The sequence below is a fragment of the Diabrotica undecimpunctata genome, chromosome 8 (assembly GCF_040954645.1).
Source record: "Diabrotica undecimpunctata isolate CICGRU chromosome 8, icDiaUnde3, whole genome shotgun sequence".
Lineage (NCBI taxonomy): Eukaryota > Metazoa > Arthropoda > Insecta > Coleoptera > Chrysomelidae > Diabrotica > Diabrotica undecimpunctata.
Window position 1 is genome coordinate 96018178 of NC_092810.1, and position 14040 is coordinate 96032217.

Below are 14040 nucleotides of genomic sequence, written 5' to 3' on the forward strand. Positions count from 1 at the left end.
TCGAGAATATTCTGGCGTTGTCCCACCTCTAATTCGCCTACGTGACCGGTTATTCTCTCTCGCACTCGATACGCCGCGAAATTTCGAGAGTATTAGAGATGCGATGCAACCGTTACCTGGGCCATGCCAAAAGTATGTTCGTAACACTGCTCCCCTCTTAAATCTGATCGTCCCGATCAGCAACTCTATAGGTAGGCACAGCATGGCGGAATCTACAGGACTCTCCAGCTCTGCATGAACCCTTTAGAAAGAAATAACAGTCTACTGACTTTGAAGGATACGATCTCATCGGGTTAATGCAACACACAGTAATTCGTACGCCGGTGTCTCGGAAGATCACTTCAAGCATCCTTCTGACAATCTTCCAGTCCAGATTATCTAGTGCATGGCCTATCTTGGGTAAGGCCAAATTCTTGATGTCGTAATTGCACACAATTTTCTTCAAATTAGTTAGAGCACGCCATACATCCTTGTAGCTTGCCCTGTCTGTATACGACTTCCTGGTCACCATATACAGCAAAGATCGAGAACCATCTTCTAATCTCAGTACTCTTCCAACTTTAGGCTGCTGGTTTTTTAACTCGTCCAAACGACCGAATTTCTTATAATATACGGATGAGATTCCTTTAGTCATCTCAAGATCTTGGGCAACACAGTGGGCTAGAGAGACGTTATGCGGAACACTAAAAAGATCCTGCTGAACTTCTGTGGTCACGCCGAATCTAGCACTCTTTCTCTCTGCGTAATTTGACATAAATTCATTAAAGCTTGGTCGCCGGTCATCTTTGATCTCATGTTGAAGGGTTCGTGCTTCCTCTGTTTCATTTGAGCCAGCGTATGGTGCAAGACGATTTATGTGAACTACTTTTGGTTTACCTTTCGGCAACTTCTTAATTCGGTATATTACGTCATTTATTTTCTTTTTAATTTCATATGGACCTTCCCATTGTCTTTGCAGTTTGGGAGACAAGCCTCGACGACGTTGTGGATTATAAAGCCAAACAAGATCACCTGCTTCGTAGTTTTCACTCTTGCATCGAGAATCATATTGATCTTTCATTCTGTCACTGGCTATCTGGATGTGTTGTCGGGCAAGTTCATGAATGTTGTTCATTCTTAACTTCAGGCGGTCGACATAATCTTCGCTTGCAACATGTTCTTCGGAAGGTCTGCAGCCAAACTCTAGGTCGCAGGGTAAACGAACTTCACGACCTAACATCAGACAGGTTGGAGTCTGGCCTGTAGTTTCATTCACGGCCGAGCGGTAGGCCATTAGGAATAAATGAATGTGCTGGTCCCAATCTCTTTGATGTTCTGATACAACTTTGGATAGGTGTTTACCCATTGTTCGGTTCATTCTCTCGACCATTCCATCTGATTGAGGATGCAGGGGTGTCGTTCTGGTCTTATTGACACCAATCAATTTACAAACGTTTTGGAAAAGGGTTGACTCGAAGTTTCGCCCTTGGTCGGAGTGGATCTCCAAAGGAACACCAAATCGGCTAAAGAATTCTTTAACAAGTACCTCTGCAACGGTAGCAGCTTCTTGATTTGGTATCGCATAGGCCTCAGTCCATTTCGTAAAATAATCCATGGCTACCAGGATATATTTATTTCCATCATTTGTCTCTGGAAGTGGACCTGCAATGTCGATTGCTACTCTTTCCATAGGACTACCAACATTGTACTGTCTCATGGGTGCCCTCTTTTTACCAGCTGACCCATTACTGGTTGCACACAGTTCACATTTCCGGCACCATCTTCTTACATCATCTTTACAGTTCACATAATAGAACCGTTCTAGAACCTTTTTTTCAGAGTCTTCGTGATACCAAAGTGTCCACCTGATGCACCGTCATGCAACTGACGCAATACTTCTGACACTTTACTTTTAGGTACAATCAACTGAAGCTTAGTTTCTGTACCATCATCGTTCTCAAAGGTTCTATACAGAAGATCATCTTTCAGCACTAGACAATTCCATTGGCTCCAGTAACACTTGACTTCTGGACTACATGCACTAATGTCTTGCCAAGAAGGTCTTTCACTTCGACGCATCCAATCCAATACTCTTTTTATACATGGATCATCTGCTTGAGCGTCGTGTAGCTGTTGAGGCTGCCATTGATCATTAATGACGGTGGTTCGTTTCACGGGGCAAAGTCGTTCTTCTAATTTAAGACAGTGATTACAGTTTGCACTGCACGGCCTTCTCGAAAGGGCATCAGCATTTGAATGAACTCTGCCAGCCCTGTGTTCGATCTCGTAATCATATTCTTGCAATCGTTCTAACCATCTTGCCATCTGGCCCTCTGGATTACGGAATTGTAAAAGCCATTTTAGAGCAGCGTGATCCGTGCGAAGAAAAAACTTTCTGCCATACAAGTATTTATGGAAATGCTCGCAAGCCTTTACTACGCCTAGCAATTCTCTCCTAGTAACGCAATAGTTTCTTTCTGGTTTTGACAAGACTTTGCTAAAGTAAGCGATGACTTTCTCCTGTCCATCTTGGATTTGTGAGAGAACAGCTCCTATTGCACTGTTGTTTGCATCGGTGTCCAACACAAATTTTCCTGCCTGTCTAGGGTAGCTTAAAATCGGTGCGCTGGTTAGAGCCATTTGTAAGTTTTCGAAAGCTCTTTGACACTCTTCGCTCCATGTATATTCTTTGCCTTCTTCTGTCAACTTTGTTAATGGCTTGGAGATGTTGGCAAATCCTTTGACAAAACGTCGGTAATATGCACATAGGCCAAGAAAACTTCTAATTTCGTGTTTATCTCTTGGTACAGGCCAATCCTTAATTGCTGAAAGTTTTTTAGGATCAGCTGTTACACCATTACTTGCTACAATATGTCCCAAGTACTTCACTTCTCGTCGAAACAAGTGACATTTCTTTGGACTTAACTTTAAATTCGCTGCCCTCAATCGTTGAAAGACTTCTGTCAGATTATTGGCATGTTCATCGAAGGATCTTCCAACCACAATTACATCATCCAAATAAACCAGGCATGTTTTCCATGTTAGACCTCTTAAAACTGCCTCCATTAATCTTTCAAATGTGGCCGGGGCATTACATAAACCAAAGGGCATAACTGTAAACTGCCAAAGCCCTAATCCTATCGAGAATGCGGTTTTTTCACGATCAGCTGGCTCCATGTCTACTTGCCAATATCCACTTTTCAGATCGAGTGTGGAGAACCAACGAGAACCAGAAAGTGTATCCAAAGTATCGTCTATTCTGGGCAAAGGATAACTGTCTTTTTTAGTTACTGCATTGAGCTGTCGGTAGTCAATACAAAAACGTGTTGAACCATCTTTCTTCTTTACTAGCACTACTGGTGATGTCCATGGACTATTTGATGGTTCAATTACCCATTGTTTGTTCATATCTTTGATGATGTCTTCGGCTTTATCTCTTTTCGCAAATGGAAGTCGTCTAGGTTGTTGTCTGATTGGCTGAGCGTCTCCGGTATTAATTTTATGCTTTACTATGCTTGTTTTGCCATTATCCTTCTTATCCATGGCAAAAACATCTTGAAATTCTATCAGCATAGACTTCACTTTTTTTGTTCGTTCATCATCAAGGTCTTGGCACGTTTTAATCATCGTCTCAACAAGCTCCTTTGGATACTTAGATTTCGACGGTTTCTCATTAGTATTCATGGAACAAATCGAAGCCACGGGAACACACTGTCCGATCTTCTTTTACGAACGAAGTTCTTTTACTTAACTTAATAGCATTTCCCTTTAAATTCATAACTCTTACAGGGACGACATCTCGAATTCTCACCAAAGCTTTTGCCGTTAGGAACTCGGCATTATTCACATCTTCGACCATCCTTAAACTTCCCTCTCGGCAGTTACCATCAGGTCTGGTCATCAAAATTTTCTCACTATTACCGGGTATTGTTACGTCACAAGTAGTTATTAAGCTGATAACATCTTCTTTGTCTTCATGAAACGGCAACTCTTCACCACTGATCTCGAGAACTCCATCTTTGACATTCAATACAGCCCCAACTTTCCTTAGTAAATCCATCCCCAATATGAACTCATCGGAGATCTCTGCAATTAATACTGTATGTTTCACTGTGGTCTGGCCAATGGATACTGACATATTAGCCTCGCCATATGTATAAATTATCTCACCAGTTGCTGTTCTAAGCTTTACTGTTGCAGGCAATAATTTAAGATGGCCTCGTACTACTTCTGGCCGTGCAATAGTTCTCGTTGTACCTGTATCTACCAAAAACGATCTACATTTATTATTGATACGACCCTCTATGTACAAGCTATGAATTCCACCTGAGGACGTAATGTTCACAGTTACTATGGGGGCTGTGTTTCTCGAGGTCGGCAGTTGCCCCTTGTTGTAGACCCGTTCTAGTTATCCGACTGTTGTATCATTTTCTTGCAATTACGGCGAATATGACCTACGTCACCGCAATTCCAACATCTGGGCTCGCGTCTCTTCGGCATCGTGTTGCGAACTACTTTTCGTACCATTTCTTCCAGACGTTCATCGTTTGGTTCGTCGCCTTCTTCAATGGTTCTTACCCGATGACTCCGTGAAGTTTGACTAGCTGTTTCATGTTCCAAGGCAATAGCGAGCGCTTCATCTAGAACTTTCGGTCTTGCTAGTCGTAAAGCTTTCTGTAATTCACTTTCTCTTAACCCATTGACGAAGGTATCTACAGCAATTTCTTCCAAAATGTTGTCTGGTACCTCCGGATAGGCCAACCGCACTATACGAGCAACATCTGCTTCAAACTCTTGCAAATTTTCACTTGCTCGTTGAATTCTATTTCTTAGTTGCGCCTTGTAGACTTGTTGTAGATGGGCATCTCCGTAACGTTTGTCTAGTCGAGTAAACAAGGTCTGGTAACATTTTTCTTGACCCTTAGGAATCGATCTTAGGATATCTGCAGCATCACCTCGTAAGGCAGCAGTCAAGGAAACAGCTTTTTCTTGTTCTGTCCAATGATTGGCTGTCGAAATAGCTTCAAATTGTCTAAGGTATATGGACCAAGAAGACTTTCCATCAAATGGTGGCAATTTGAATCTCATATTATGTGTCGTTTCGTCTCTAGGTGATTCTTCTTTCACTACCGGATCTAAGGCTATTGTATTAACTGGTGGTAGTACTTTTGTATTAGTTATCATGGTCTCTAATTGTTTGATCTTCTCTTCTACGTCTTCTATCTTGTCGTTTACATTTTTCTGTATCTTATCGAATGTTCTTGAGACTTCTTCAAATTTCTCATTGTTTTGATTACATACTTCTTTAATTATTTGAGAAGTCTCATTGAATCTTCTAGACACATTTTCAAATTTCTCGTCATTTTGTCTAGCTATTTCTTTAATAATTTGAGACGTTTCGTTGAATCTTTCATCATTCTTTCGAGAAGATTCTTCTATCATTTGAGACGTTTCATCGAATCTTTTGGAAACATTCTCGAATTTTCCATCAATTATTTTAGTTAAAACGGCTTCGTCTGCTGACTGGAACTGGAATCTTTCTGGGTCTTCTCCATTCTTGTTGAGAACAGTCTTCAGTCGTTCTTGGAGTATCTTCTTGGACCCACTGCAGTCTTTATCGCGTTCTTCTAGCTGCTCACGCAACTGTTTTACTGAAAGTTCTACTAGCAGCATCTTTGGTCAGGCACACACGTACTTTTTAAATGTTCTTTTATATAAAGATCACTACGCGGATGTTCTCGACGAATAATACTTTTCAAAAGTTCAAAAGTCTTTTTCAAAAGTCACTGCTGAATTTATCTGTTTTTACTCACACCGTAACACCAACTGTAGCGAGATTTATTAAAACGAGCGGTTCGAATTTATATACATACATTTATTTATAACTTTACAGTTCGGTAGTATCTTAACAACTAAACTCTACTTCTAACATTGTTACCTATATATACTACAGTTACTAGGTTCGAGAATATTCTGGCGTTGTCCCACCTCTAATTCGCCTACGTGACCGGTTATTCTCTCTCGCACTCGATACGCCGCGAAATTTCGAGAGTATTAGAGATGCGATGCAACCGTTACCTGGGCCTTGCCAAAAGTATGTTCGTAACAATATATTGTACATCATAAAACGTAGCAATCGAAACATCGGAATGTACATTTATATAATAAATTTTTCAGTGCCAATGCATTAAAAAAAATACTAATAAATAAAAATGGACACTTGCCTTTTCCAAGGCAAAATTCCTAAATTACCACCATAAAATATTTAACTACATTAACCAAGTATTTGTGAAATTTCGGGATGACTAAATTGATTGATATTTAAATAAATTTCAATATATCAATTCAATATTTTTATATATATATATATATATATATATATATATATATATATATGTATATATATATCTCCTAAAATTGGTCCTAAAGATAATTCATAAAAGAATCTACGAGCTGTGTAAAAGTCACATTTCCCTCAACCAAATTCAGGTTTAAAAATGCTGTTGTTACTAGAAAGGTTTTGTTCTCAGTACAAGTTTTATTTCAGAGATCCAGAGACGTCAACTGCGACGTATACGCATGTTTGGTTGATTACGAGAAAGCGTTTGATCGAGTACAGCACGCCAAGATGATGCAAATACTAAATGAAGCAGGAATTAACAACCAAGATCTAAAAATAATTAGAAATCTTTACTGGAATCAGACAGCAAATCTCAGAGTTGAAGGTAAACACACTTATTATGTGAAAATCATGCGTGGAGTGAGGCAGGGCTGTATTTTGTCTCCTCTAACCTTCAATCTGTACTCTGAAAGAATATTTATCGAAGATTTGCACGAAACTGAAAAAGGTATTCTACTAAATGGTTACCGGCTAAACACCATTAGATATGCAGATGACACCATAATATTTGCGGACAACTTAGAATACCTACAAGTTCTTATGAACAAAATTACGTATTACAGTTAACAATATGGACTTAATATAAACGTTAAGAAGACAAAGCTTATGATAATTAAAAAATTAATTAAAATCCTCTGTAAAAGGTATATATATACCTTTTAAATATATACCTTTTACAAAGAATTTTAATTAATTTTTTAATATATGGTATACAGCCAAATACAGGAACGTAGATTCCTTGTGGATCTTATGATAATTAGCAAGAAAAGGATAACAGAAAGTCAACTCTACGTCAACCAATCACCTGTAGAAAGAGTGACGCACTACAACTACCTCGACACCATACTAAATGAAGAATAGACCAACAACCAGGAGATTAGAGCACTGATCGGAGAAGCTAGATCCACCTTCAATCGGATGGGGGCCTTCTTCAAGAGTCACAACCTCTCTCTTGATACAAAAATAAAAAATGCTGCGATGCTACGTCTTCTCTGTCCTTTTTTATGGTGTTGAATCGTGGACCTTTAACGAAGATATATGCAGAAAACTGGAAGCATTTGAGATGTGGCTATATCGGAGAATACTTAAGATCCCGTGGACTGGCCGAGTCACAAATGAGGAGGTCCTCAAAAGAATAAATAAAAACCGAAAGGTACTGACCACCATCAAATCTCGAAAGTTACAATTCTTCGGACATATATGTATATATATATATATATATATATATATATATATATATATATATATATATATATATATATATATATATATATATATATTCTAAAGTATTCAACTAGTGAATTCAGAGGTTTAATCGGTCATTCAGGTTGGCAAATAAAAAAAGAAGTCAACTACTTCATAAGTTTATCGAAGACGTTTCGCTTTATATTTCTAAAGTTTCATCAGTTCTAACTCAATATGTAGTATATTATCGATGTTATCATATATCTACTGTACACTTTACTCATTATTTGCCGATATATACCGATTAAACCTCTGAATTCACTAGTTGAATACTTTAGAAATATAAATTGACGGTCGTAGTTTTTACAATATATATATATATATATATATATATATATATATATATATATATATATATATATATATATATATATATAAATATATATATATATAATATATATATATATATATAAAATTAAATATATATATATATATATATATATATATATATATAAATATATATATATATATATATATATATATATATATATATATATATATATATATATATATATATATATATGAAAATTACTGAGTTCTCGGGAAGAACCGCGTTGAGAATTTAAAACTCGACATTTCGGCACCCATTTTGGAGCCATTATCAAGAGTGATACGGTTCGGTTCGAGTTCGGGGTCTCAATCTGTCTACTCCCCTCACTCGAGACGTACCAGTGTATATATATATATATATATATATATATATATATATATATATATATATATATATATATATTTAGGGATTCATTCTACAGTATTCACTGCCTTCCCTCGCTCAACCGTTTCCATCTCTCTCTGTTGTCCCATTCTCCATCGTTTAGGATTTCTCTTACTTATGGCGTCGTCTACTTCGGTCCTCCAGGATTTTTGGGGCCGTCCTCTTTTCCTCCTTACTATGGAGCTCCATTCAGTTATTATCGATCTGCTGTCGCTAGTTCTTCTTAGATGTCCATACCACTTTGGTCTGTTTTGTTCTTTATATGTTAGTTTGTCTGTTTCTATTGATGTTCTTTGCTTTATTTCGTCATTACTTTTCCTATCCATTCTTGTTACTCTGCAGCATCTTTGCAAGTATTCCATCTCTGTTGCTACTATCTTGCTCTACTGTTTTTCTCGTTTATGATCCAATTTTCAGCCCCATATGTCATAATACTTCGCAATAATGTTTTATAAATCTGTATTTTTGTCTTCATATTTAGGTGTCTATCCCTCATACTGAGTTAAGTTGTCGGATTCCTATTCTTGTTTTCCCAATCTTTGTGTTTAATTTCTTGCTCTGTTGTTGCCTTTCTCGTGATTATAAGCCCCAAGTATTTAAATTTTATCTTTCCTTTGATTGTTACGTTATCATCAATCTGTAGATCTTCTATGTCTTCTTCATTTGTAGATAGGTACTCTGTTTTCGCGAGGTTAATATCTAGGCCAGCCTTAGTATATTCTTCTTGTAGTTTCTTCGTCATGTAGCTGAGGTCGTCTTGGTCTTGTGCAATCACTACTTGATCGTCTGCAAAGCTTAACGTATATAGGTATTCGTTCCGTATCAGTACTCCCATGCCTTCGAATTTTCTTTTCTCTGTAGTCAAGGCTTTCTCTAAGTATATTTTGAATAGAATTGGAGATGTGGAACAACTTTGCAGGAGCCCTTTTGTTGTGGTGAAGTCTCCTATGATTTTTGTTCCTATTTTAATGGACACTTGATTTTTCTTTGGACATATTATGTGAATTGAATCTCGCTTTCAATGCTTCTCGTTTTAGCTGAATTGAATTTCAGGTAAATTTTAAAACTTTTTTGAACCTATTATCCTATTATCTATCGTTTACGCTATAAACAACTTAAAATATCTGTTTCTCAATTTCAACATAAGCTACCTAAATTATAGTCCTTTAACTAATCTTACTTTTAATAATAATTTACGATATTTATTAAAGCTATACGCACCTATTATGTAATGCACTTTCTGTTTCCTTGGAGAGTGGAGCAGCACCAATAATTATTTCCTTAACACTTCTCAGATCGTACTTATTTACTTTTGGACTTTTAGCTAGAAAAACTGCTAAAGGTGGCGCTATCAATAGAGTGCTTATTTTATAATCTTGCACTGTCTTTAAAAAAATATCTTCATCAAAATGTTTCATAACTGCTAGTTGTTCTTTGTTAGCAAGTCCGTTTATCATAATATTTAGACCAAATCCGTGGAAGAGGGGCATTAATGCTAAAGTGGTGTGACCATGAAGTGGGCCTACGCTAAAATCTTCATGTCTAAAATTATGTATTTAAAATATTTAACTGTTAAAATAAAAATAAATATAAAAAATAAAGAGTACATAAACAGAAATGCGATTAGGAAGATGGATTAGTTCAAAGGAAACTAATGAATTAAATAAGAGATAAGAATGTAATGGATGTAATAGATAATAAAGCACATAACAAAACTAAATTAGATTTTTCTATTTATTGAAAGGTGAAGTACAATATAAACAGATATGTATGTCACATAAATAGTACAGGAAAATACTAAGGCATAATATGAAGACGTGGTGTTAAATGCAGTGGCGTTTAAAAAAATATGCTGGAATAATAAAATTTAAATTTATATCCAAGGATGTATAAACTACTGCACGATAGGTATCTAGAATGAAACAGTTAGGACAAGTAATTACGTAATATTTTCCCGTATAATCTTCAGCATAGGTATCAGGTAAATGAACAAGTAATGCAAAACAATAACAAATATAGTACTCATTACCTGTTTTGTTAGCGCAAGAGTCAGGTTGTCTAGTGCATTTCACATTAAAAAAAGCAACCTTATATATCACACATACGATAAATAAAAACAAAAAAGAAGATTTTATTCTAATAAAAGTTTCTGTTACCTTGATTGAGCAATTCTAACCAAAAAGTTTCGGTCTGTGAGCATTACTCCCTTAGGGAGACCGGTCGTTCCAGAAGAAGATAATATAAAAGCAAGATGATGAACTGGATCTTCTTCATCATAAGGCTTAAAAAGTTCTGGACGAATAATATCAGATCCCAAAAATCGTGTTTTAAACGATTGTATATTTTCTACACCAAAAGCTTCATCACCTGAAATAAGCAAATAATGTGAGACAAGGTTGTTCCTTATATATTTGTATATTTGCGGAAACAGTGTTTCGCAGTATTTTTTTTTATTTAATTTATTCTAACTCTAATAAAAAATAAATACACAATGAAACATCGTAAACAGAAAGATAAAAACACACGCACACACACACACATGTATAAATATATATATATATATATATATATATATATATATATATATATATATATATATATATATATATATAAAATATGGTCTAGGAAGACAAATTTGTTCAACTTCCCGTGCTCGAATCTGTATCAATAAAGTGTTATGAATCACTTGGGCTGATACAAATTCAAACTCGGAAAGTCCGACGAATGTCTCTAAAAATTAACCACTGCTAGCATACAGAGGTGCCACTTGCTCTGGCAGCCATAAACGAAACCGATTTAATAATATCGTTTTCTGTCCTTTGAGCTATACGAAATGTGTAAAAGATTAAAACCTTTTAGTAAAAGCTGCTATCGCTTAGTTGAATTAAATGGCCAAATATATGACCTAGGAGAATAAATTCGTTAAACTTCACGTGCTCGAATCGGTATCAATAAATGAATTCAAACTTGGAAAGTCCAATGAACGTTTATTAAAACTTGATAACTACAGTGGCTAGCATGCAGAGGTGCCACCTGCTTTGGAGGCCATTAACGAAAACTATTTAGTAATATCGTTTTCTGTCCTCTGGGCCATACGAAATGTGTAAAAGATTATATTATATAAAATATTATATTATATATTAGATTATATTAGATTATATATATATATATATATATATATATATATATATATATATATATATATATATATATATATATACATATATGGCTAGAGAACACCCTGATAGATGTTCACGTGATGTGATAGAGGTTACACCCTGATAGATGTTCTCTAGCCACACATGCTAACACAACAGGGCACTCTTTCGATTTTCCAAATGTAAAAATCCTATCAACGGAGAGCAATTATTTAAAAAGATTGATTCTCGAGATGGCTTTCATTTTTCAAGAAAAAGAAACTATTAACAAAAAGACAGATACCAATAATTTAAGCAACTTATATTCATTATTGTTAACTTTGGATAAACACGAATCTACTAATACAGACAATTCATCATCAACAATATAAGTTTCATTATATATGAGATATACAATACCTCTCCTACTTCTTCTAAAATAAGTCTTTTTACCTTTTCTGTTTCAAGAAGTTCAGCGTCTATCAGGTATACTATTACCTTTACATTGTTATCATTAAGATCTAACGTTCTATCGTTTTAAGTTGACAGTAACGAATTCACAATTATTTTAACATAATTTTATTAAAGTCTTCATGTATAAGTGTTTTAAATATGTATTTGTTAAAGAACGTTTAAAAAAAAAAAAAAAAAAAAAAAAACAATTTTGGATAGTTTTCGCCATCAATTGTAGGGGTCAAATGAGTTGTTCATTTCATTTGATAAACATCACGACAACTAACCTCAATTAGTGTAAGATGCAAAACAACAATTTTATATATATATATATATATATATATATATATATATATATATATATATAGTAAACTCTTAAATATTGGGGAAATCTGCAAGAAAGACTCTAATGAGTATAAATTGTTTCGCCGAACGTTTTCGCCAAAGAGAATGAATTTGGCTTCTTCAGGGCTGAAAGAGAATAAATTATATCTAAATAAAATCTCAATTATTGAAATCACGTATTACACTACACAAAAGTGATTCTCGACTTCACCCTGACCGTTGTGCATTAGCCAAACGTGTCCACTGGTCATCTCATGGACTATACTAACACTACAATTCTCCACCGTGAGAACAATAAATCTAAAAGACAGTTCATTGAAATGTCTTATATTTTCCTTAACGATTTCTCCATTAATGTTAAGAGTGACATTAAGAATCTAAGCGATATATACCACTTCTTACTTAAATCAGATACCACGAACAATTCAACATCGCAGATAACTTACTTGACTGATATATGCATTAACAACTAACCTACCTTTATAATTAATTTTGATTAACTAAAAAAGATAACATTTGCTTGCTTTTCTTAGATACATCTCAATAAGATATAATAATACATGAACAATAAAATATAATTAAATAAAGAAAATCAAAATAATATTTCCCTATACTGGGATTTAATTTCATTCGTTTTTACCAATGAACCATAACGACATAAATATTCATAAGAACTACTTGAATTTGTCAGCGCATGCGTTCTGGCTAAAACAGAACCTCACTTTTAAACTTTCTAAAAATCAAAAATGTGGTTATTGCCGACAATTCAAAGAATTACCTCCTTTTAAATGTAGTTACATTGGGTTTTTCAATTAACCTTGGGTAAACCTTTGCGTTTTAAGTTCAAAGCTACCATACATTTCAAACCTTAAGAAAAAACTTTTTTTGCACATAGTAACAAAAAACACCAATATGTTACTAGCAAAGTTTTTTAATATTCTAACTCTACAATTCTAAGTTACGGTAAGATCAATAATGTTTTAATAGATAATATGGTAGTTAATTATAATTTATTCTCTTTCAGCCCTGAAGAAGCCAAATTAATTCTCTTTGGCGAAAACGTTCGGCGAAACAATTGATACTCATTAGAGTCTTTCTTGCAGATTTCCCCAATATTTAAGAGTTTACTATTTAACTTATCTGCAAAGATTAAATTTCTTTTCTATATATATATATATATATATATATATATATATATATATATATATATATATATATATATATATATATATATGTATATATATATGTATATATATATATATATATATATATATATATATATATATATATGTATATATCTATATATACAATATGTTCCATCAAGTTTGAACCATGTGGAAAACTTTTTTATTATTAATTTTCCGAAAAAGAATTAATATTTTTATAAAAAGGTCTGCATGTTCCAAAAACTAAAATACAATCATCAGATATTAAATTTTATTAACAGTATACGAGGTGTGTTAAAAAATATGAATTTCGCTAAAGAGTAAAGTATCTTTATATTTCACAATATTAAAAATAAGTATTAAAAAAAGTTGATCAAAACTAATAACTACGATCAAATGTACAATTACATATATTTACATAAAAAAAAATAAGTTTTGTTTTTTTTTACCAATCTTTTTATTCTGAATAAACATTTTTATCTCTTTTGATTAAGAAAAACGTGTTAGTTACACTACACATTACTACTAAAAATAAATAGATATTTATTTTTCTCATTCTACTAATGACTTGACATTTAATGATTATATTAGCAAATCCAC

The 14040-nt window shown here is 34.2% G+C and overlaps 1 protein-coding gene across 1 annotated transcript in view; it reads right to left on the reverse strand.

Annotated features, from left to right (window-relative positions):
* The window catches only part of LOC140447784 (luciferin 4-monooxygenase-like), a 101655-nt gene that overhangs the window by 37561 nt on the left and 50054 nt on the right, over positions 1–14040 (reverse strand). Inside the window, exons 3-4 of the mRNA XM_072540642.1 lie at positions 10496–10706; positions 9561–9881 (exon numbers count right to left, since the gene is read on the reverse strand). Of these exons, the coding sequence (XP_072396743.1) occupies positions 9561–9881; positions 10496–10706 (532 nt within the window). The remainder of the gene's footprint in view (positions 1–9560; positions 9882–10495; positions 10707–14040) is intronic.